Source organism: Bison bison, unplaced genomic scaffold (assembly GCF_000754665.1).
Source record: "Bison bison bison isolate TAMUID 2011002044 unplaced genomic scaffold, Bison_UMD1.0 scf7180017864230, whole genome shotgun sequence".
In the NCBI taxonomy this organism is placed as follows: Eukaryota; Metazoa; Chordata; class Mammalia; order Artiodactyla; family Bovidae; genus Bison; species Bison bison.
The window spans coordinates 1681702-1689577 of NW_011494802.1; the positions used below are offsets into that span (position 1 = coordinate 1681702).

General features: G+C 46.5%; 1 protein-coding gene across 1 annotated transcript; it reads left to right on the top strand.

The window, feature by feature from the left end:
- Positions 1 to 799: 799 nt before the first annotated feature.
- Positions 800 to 6297, top strand: LOC104993034 (protein FAM205CP homolog). The gene is made up of 5 exons (XM_010846120.1): positions 800 to 1031; positions 1505 to 1550; positions 2081 to 2141; positions 3056 to 3570; positions 5758 to 6297. The coding sequence occupies exons 1-5, from the start codon at positions 888 to 890 to the stop codon at positions 6216 to 6218; spliced, it is 1227 nt and encodes a 408-aa protein (XP_010844422.1). The 5' UTR covers positions 800 to 887; the 3' UTR covers positions 6219 to 6297.
- Positions 6298 to 7876: the final 1579 nt, after the last annotated feature.

Here is a 7876-nt window from a genome sequence, read left to right on the forward strand (position 1 = left end):
TCAGATTTTCATAAACATTTCAGCCAACCACTCCATGGTGGATTCAACCCAAGAGCCCAAGTTTGTGGTCCTTAGTCTTGCCAGTAACTCACCTCAAGGAGTGGATACTCCACAGGATACTACTGAGAGTTGTAAAGGCCATTCTGGAAAACCAAGCTCCAGAAGTGAGCCTCAATCATGTTCCTCCTTGGAAGGCACTGTTTACAGTTTCTTCTCGTCCATCAAAAGCTTGATCACACAGACTGGGAGCACTCCTTTAACTCAGAAAGTTGTTTAAAAGAACAGAAGCTATGTCCTTTTCTTGCCACAATAATTACAGTCCTTTTCATGACTGCCCACCTATTGCCTGTGACATCAAACTTCACTGTCCAAGACTTAATAGGATAATGTATACACTGTCCTCTTGTGTGTTTCCTAGTTATCTTCTCAGAACAGTGATATATATAGTTCATGGAGTTTGTCTGACCAATCCACTATCTCTCTTTTAGGGCACACAGTGTACATAAAGACTTAGTTATCTGGGGATAGATGCCAGACTGTTATCTGAGAGCTGAAGGCTGAGCCATCAGGATAGAGAGAATAGAGAGGGCATGAAGGAGTATTTGCTTCCTGTGACTTGGCATCTTTAGGCTCAGGCTCTGCAACCCATGTAGTCAACCAGACACCCTCACCTTAACACTGTGTCACATGAGCTTCTCCTAGACAAATAAAGGTCTGTGATGCCATGCATGACTTAGGAAACAGGAGGGCTTTGTGATGCAGTCTGCTGGTTTGGTTCTATGCTCTGTGAGGCAGAGACAATAGGTCTAGGATTTGGAGGTGTTAGGTTCTAAGACCCTTAAAGCCTAGGAAGCCTAGGAAGAGGGATGGCTAGTAAGGTTTAGATTATGTTGAGCCCTACTTTTATTTTGTGGGACGTTGGATATCCCTTTTACACTTATGGCTCCATCATTATTATTGCATTAATTATTTGGCAAGTGAAAAAGAACCACCGAGGTTTAAAGTTGGGACCTAACAGGAACTGCTGCCGGGTAGGGAAACACTATGACCATGACTGAACCAATTACACCTCAGACAAGGTTTTATCCCTTCACTGTTTCTCATTACCCTTACCCCTGTTTTTTTTTTTTAATGGAGGAAGTTTCCTGACTGGATCCCAGTACACCTTCAGATTTGGGCGATCCTTTCAGCTGGTGGACTTTTAGAGCCTTGGATGGCTAAAGTCCTTTGTCTACTAGACCACCTGTCCTTTATTCCATTTTCCCCTTTCTCTCGTCTTATTCTGATTTCCCACAGAACTTGTTCAGGGAATGGGGGTGGAGGTATGGAGTGTGAAGAGGTTTGAAATGAATCAGAAATAAGAAGAGAAAGGAAATGATGGGGTGAAAAAGGTAGAGCAGGGAAAAAGGTAGCAGAATGTATAGAATTGAAGCAGAAGAAGTTTGGGAAATATTTGCAGGTTTTGTCCCAGTTTAGACACTTCACACTCTATTTTGTCTTTAAGCGTCACCAGAAAGTCAAACAAAGGGCTAAAGAGAAAACACCAAGAGGTAAAGTCCCAGTCTCTGCTCTGACTTCCCTCCCCTGGGGGTGAGACTTGCATGGACCCTGGCCCTCAGTGACCCCTGGTGCCAGGCGCTGGGTGCTTTAACCATTGCTCCAGTTCCCCAAGTTGACAGATCCTCCAAGAAGACTTTTTGGGTGGGAAATGAGAACCTGGGAATGTTCCAAAATTCTCCACCTTTCCCCTGGGAGTGAAGAGGAAGTAGGGGAGATGTCCTCAACTGTGTCATTTACTAGTTTTATGACCCAGTAGAGGTCATTTCATCTCCCAGTCTTGTTATCCATAAAATGGGCATCTGATGATGCTATCTCACTCATAGTGTGGTTGTGAAGGTAAATGAAAGTAGGTCTAGGAGAGCACATCATACCTGGTTAAGTTGTACCCAGATGTGCCCTCAGAGTGCTGACTGGGGAGGGGGGTTGTCTGCAGTCTCCTCTCATTCAGCTCCTTCAACCTCCTGTAGGATATCCCTGAATTCCTTCCTGTTCCGTGTAACACTGTCTCCTGGTTTATCAGCTAGGAGACATTCCCGGAAAGAAGCTGACAAGCCGTTGGAGCTGCTTTCGATCATGCGAAGGTGATCTCTTGCTCTTTGCAGTCTCCCACCTTCCAGTATGGCCTGTGGTAATTTCTGTGTTTGGCCTGCGGCAGGGTTGGGCAGAAGGAGAATGGCTGAGAGGGAGCCAGACACATGGAGCCTGGAGCCCTGGGTGAGAGTTGGTGGAGGAGAGGGTGGGGTCAGACGTCTCAGTGGAGAGGGGTCTTCCAGCTGTGCTCTGGGCTAGGCTCACAAAGGTGCTGGAAGTCAGGATTTGACAGAATTTAATGATGTGGGTTTTCTCCCAACCATGAGACAAGTTACCCAGTCAGGAGAATGGATAGTTAAGTACATAAACAAGTCATCATTTTCACATTCTCTTTACAGCTGCTCCCTTTCAAGGGCAGACCCCTGGACCCTGCTGACATTACCTCCTCTGGTTCTGTCTTCAGGGAGGCCAGTTCCTGGGACAACCCTCAGGCAGGAGCTTGTCATATTATCCCCTTCTTAAGAGCTCTGCAGAATGAGGAATTGGCTCTTAAGAGATGTGTGCATCTAATCCCCAGAATGCAGAGCTCCCACAGGACTTCCGTGGCCCCAAGCGAGGCTGACTCCAGGTTCTACCTGGTGATGTCTCTGGTGCTGCCCCATCAGCTAACCATTGGCTCCCCCACCTGCCTGATTCCCTTCTCCTAATTCAGCTTCTCAGCACAGGTCAGCAGAGACTTCACCCGCCTCCCAGTTTCTCAAGGCCCTGTGTTCCCACCAGTTGTCTGAGACCGTGTCAAGTTTAGCTAGCCCTAACCTGCTGAATGTTTCTGCAGAAAAGCAGTGGCAATAACAGCATCGGGGGTAGAAAGCAAGAGCTCATAGGTCTGTCTCAGGCCACACACTGGCAAAGAGGCAGATGTTACTGCATCGGTAACAAACGATTGCCATGCTTCCCTTCCCAGCCAGGGCTGGCTTCCTCAGGAAGGGAGTGTGCGGCGGCTCCTGTGTGCAGACCCCTGCTGCCAAATCTGCAATTCTGTGGCTCTGGAGATTCAGCAGTTGATATCCGGTGAGACTATGCTGACCACCCCTACTTCTTCGGGGCCATCTCAGGGCTCCTCTTGCCTAGAGGTTTTGTCCATGTCTAGTCTCTCTTTTGATCAGAGTCAGGAGTCCCTGCCCTTCAAACAGCTTTCACTTCCATCAGCAACCCGCACAGTGTCACAAGTAACAAATCAGAAATCTGTAACCCAGTCAGCTGCCAAGTCAGCCACTAAGCCAGCCACCAAGTCTGTGAGTGCAATCAGCATCCGCCAATACTGGGCTGGTCACCAGCAGCTAAGGCAGGAATGTCGAGGGCCAGAGTTGCCCTTGGACGCAGGAGCTCTGTCTTCTTCGAGCCTTGAAGAGCCTAGGATTCCTGTGAACCAGCATGTCAAGAAGAAGAGCAACTCTGAAGGTATTCTGAAGAAACAAGGTCAGTAGCCCTTGAAAATCTGATTCCCTTTCTTTCCCTGAACACCAAGCTCACAAACCTAAAATACCCTATTACCTTGATTCCCTTCATCTAATGTTCCCGTCTCCCCCAGTCGCTGATATATCTTTAAGTATTTGTATGTAATGCATGCATTTCTATCTATACCTGAGGGTTCCCAAGATTTTGGAAGGTTCCTATGGCAGCTTATGTCATACCGCCCCCAAATTTTCCAGTCCTGGATGGAAACACTACCATTTCTTTCATCATGAATGCTACCTCTAAGGCCTCTGTTGAAAATATGGGCTTTTATCTCCCTTGACCTGAGGTTCATGGGAGGTAAGCCAGTCTACCCAATCTTTCTGTTTTTGAAGGATCCACTGTGGACCCTCTACAAATATCAGTGCAAAAAAATCCCAAACCCTATGATCCTGGCTCTACCCTCTTCCACATTTCAGTTTGTAAGTCGTCTCTGTCCATTGCTTGGGGGATGCACTGAGGCCTCAGTGTGCTGGCTGCAGCAGAACACAGCTGTCTTTCCTTAGTTCCTCTTTTCTGCACATTGAGTCCCTGGTCTATTCCTAAACGTCTTACCCCAAAAGGCGATCCTGTTCTCTTTTTTTCCCCCCAATGATTTATTAATCTCCAGACTGTCTAAAATTTCCTCTACCTCAGTTAGACCCACGTTCTTCCCACTCTCCTGAATTTGGGCTTCTTCATTTTTCTATCAGCAAGCCTCTATTAATGTCCCATTTTTGACTCTGGTCAATTGTGAAGCCTTGCATTGGCACCTCCACTTCAGTGGCAGCTCCAGCTTCCATGGGGCTTGCTAGCTGTTGCCCAGGGATCTCTGTAGATGTAGATCCTACAGCCTAAGTCCTGAGATGTGTTGAAGCCTGTCTCCTGAGACCCAGGGGCCTACCTGTTTGGAGAAGTCCATTTAAAAATCCTCAGGAGCCAAGGTAGTAGTATTTTTATGGAGCATGCCCTGAGCTGCTGGAGTTCCACCTTTAGAAATGCTTTATTTGGCAATTTAATTTACCATTGCTGGGGTCTGCCCTAGAAGATACAGCAGTCCCTCCAGTTGCTCTTCTCCCCTGATGACCAGCAGCCTCTGTCCCAGGGCAGCACACTGACCAGTATGAGTGTCCCCTAGCCTGCAGACCTGGAGACCTGGGGATAGTGACGTCTTCTGATCTGTTGTGGCCAGCAGGGCCAGCCCATAGTTGCTTGTCCAGGCCACGGTGATGTTGTAGAGCCATCTTGATTAAAGATGTGAGAAAATCTGCTAGGGGATTGTCCCTACCCACATCTGTTGGAACATCTGTAGCGGTTGGAACCTAAACCACTGGGTCCACAGAATTCCAAGGGCCCTGGAAGCAGCTCAGTTCCCTGCATCCCAGAAAATAAGCCTCTAGACACAGAGGCAGCAGTCAGTCCCAACACAGATCAGGAAGTGATACCCTGAATACTGTCAGGCCTGAACCAGCAGCAGTAAGCCTCACCAGATGCTGTTACCAATCACCTTGTTTAGATAACTCCCTGCAGTAGCAGGGAGAATAGGGACATAGGGAAACGCAAAGCTTCAGAGAACCACAGAGAAGGGGTGCAGTGCCAAATCTCTCTCCATCCAGAGAGAGCATTTGCTGTGCCAGGGTTCTAGTAGGACACTTTTAAGTTGAAACTCCAAGAGCCCCTGACTTCTCAAATGTATCTTCAGGATCTTTCTTAGGTAAAATTTTAGTTTGGCCAGGATGGTTGCCTTGAGTGAGTAGGGACTAGCAAGGTTCTATCTGGATCTGTAGAGCCACCGTCTCCAAACTCTCAGCTTAGTGTCCCCTGTCCGTACCTTCACCAGCATCTCCCTTACCTTGAGTTCCTAGAGCATCCTCCAAGATTCCCTGGGACCAAAGGACTAGATAAGAATAGTCTGTAAGGCTGTTAGAACAAGGTGAATGACCTCACCCAAACAAGGATTCCTGCGAATGCCGTGTCTGGAAGTGTTCAGGGCTTAAAGGGCCAGACCTTATAGGACCAACTTGGTGTCCCACAGTTTGCATTTAAAAGGATCCACATATTTTTCAGATCCAGACTTTGCAGGGCCAAAATTTATAGGGCCACCCTTTCTAGGGGCAAGAGCTGCAGCGTCTGGTAAAGACAGCTCATACTTACAAGAGCCTATCCTTCCAGAAGCTGTAGAAGCTGACCTGGGAAATAAGCTGAAGCATTTTACACAGTGGATTAACCCTGACATGAAAGGTCAAGGGCATAAGGAATGCATTCTCCGCTGTAAGGATGAGAAAGTGGCCAAAACCAAGACAAAAAAGGCTGAGAAGAGTCCACCTTCCACCAAACGCCCCATGAAGGGAGCTAAGTTGGAGAAGGAGGAGGGCTTCTTTGACGCGCTCCAGTGCCTGGACAGTGAGTTCCAGCGACAGTCCATGGAGTCCGTGAGGTCCAGCCAGTCCTGTTTCCTGCCCCTCTCCAGTGGCAGCTCCAAGCGCAGTCCTCTGCTGACTTGTGCCACTCAGCCAGAAAATCCATCCCATGTCTCAGTTTCCACCTCAGCAGAAGGTACTTGTCTACCCCAGGAGAGTACCCAGTCCAGGAAGAAGGAGCTCAGGGGTTCCCAGACTTCTGCATCCTCCTGAAAAGGCTGTCATCATCTCATTTCCATTAATATTCTGGTGTTCATTCCCTCTCTGAATAAACTCTATACCTTTAAGCAAAGAACCATGTGTTTGTGCCTCCTTGTTTTCAATGTGGTATGTGATGGAGAGAGTAGAGGAGTTAGATCGTACACCCTATATGGTATGGAGCTTAAACCCATTTCACAGGTAGGTAAGCATTCTGCCTGACTCTTTCAGCTCAGAAAGGAAGACCCATATCTAAGGTACACTGAAGGTAAAGATCATGCTTGACTTCTGTCCTGGCTTCCCTGCTGTCTTTGGGCCCCAGAGAAGCAAATTGTGCATGATGATAGTACAAGAAGTGATAGCTAGGAATCTAATGCATTTTTGGCACAGTTCATCGATAACTACTGTATATTCCCACAATCTGGAGGGAAGACTTTTAGAGGAGTGTTGCAGTGCTGCTTCTTTGAGGAGGTGCTTTGTGTTTATCAAAAGCACATAGCTAATATGACAGATGTCAGAAGCAAATTATAGAATCTCCCCTCTCTGCACTTTGTTGTTATTGATTGGATTTTAAGAGGTAACCTGTCTGGGAGCTTGCTATAGCTCTGTTGACTCTTTGACCCTCATTGCCTTTCAGTTGCATGGAATAAATGCCTCCTAGAATGAAAATCAGTTGATGATAATGTCCCCAATAAAAATAATAAAATGAGTCACAATAAAAATGACTTTGATAATCATCTTGCATTCAACAATTAAAGTATTCGAGTACTTACTGCATGTCAGAAACTATGTCAGACACAGCAGTCACCTAAACACAGGCCTCGCCTCCATGGAGATCATTATCTTATGCGGTGGACAGTCTCACATGCCCAAATTGTCTAATCAGAACTGTATGTAGTTGGATATCCAGTATTTATTTCAGAAATGAACTGATTCCTTGTACCACCACTACCACCCAATCACACGTACCAGACCTGCTCCCACATAGTTAATGGTACCTTTCTCTTGCCAGTTGTTCAGGCCAAAGTATTGGTGCCATCCTTGACTTTTGCTTCTAAAAAGTCTGCTTTTGGTCTATCAATAAATCCTGTTGTTTCTACCTTCAAAATTCAAAAAACAATTCCTTCTTGTCTTCTCTGCTGCTGCCAATACTACAGTAGTTTCATAATCTGCTTCTTCCTGAAACTGTACCTCCAACAATCTATTCTCCACACAGTGCACATGGAGGGCCCTGGCTGGAGAAAGAGAGAAATGGAGAGAGATGTATAACGATGGGACCAGATAAGGTCACTAGAGGAATGAATATAAATGAAGGAGAGGTCTAAAGACTGGGCTCTGGGATATTCCAGTGTTAGGAAATTGGGAAGAAAAAAAGGAAAAGTAAGCAGAGGAAACTGAAAAGCAGAAACCAGGGAGGAAGGAGGAAATCTGGAAGAGTGTGGCATACTGGCATATTACAAGGAGAAAGTGATCAACTGCAATAAAAGTTGTGAATTGGCCAAGAAAAATGAGGATGCAGAGTCCCCATTAGATTTAGCAACACTAATGGCCTTGATAAAAACATATTCACCTGTGATGGAGGTGAAGGCATGACTGGAGTGGATTCAAGAGCGAATGAAACGAGAGTAATTGGTGATAGCAAGTGTAATCAGTTCCTTCAAAGAGGTTTGTTC

Excerpts from the sequence above, each read along its gene's own strand:
- LOC104993034 (XM_010846120.1), top strand. The coding sequence starts at position 888 with ATGTTGAGCCCTACTTTTATTTTGTGGGACGTTGGATATCCCTTTTAC. Across the intron at positions 1,032-1,504 it reads CTAACAGGAACTGCTGCCGG|CGTCACCAGAAAGTCAAACA; the intron begins GTAGGGAAACAC and ends TTTGTCTTTAAG. Across the intron at positions 1,551-2,080 it reads TAAAGAGAAAACACCAAGAG|CTAGGAGACATTCCCGGAAA; the intron begins GTAAAGTCCCAG and ends CTGGTTTATCAG.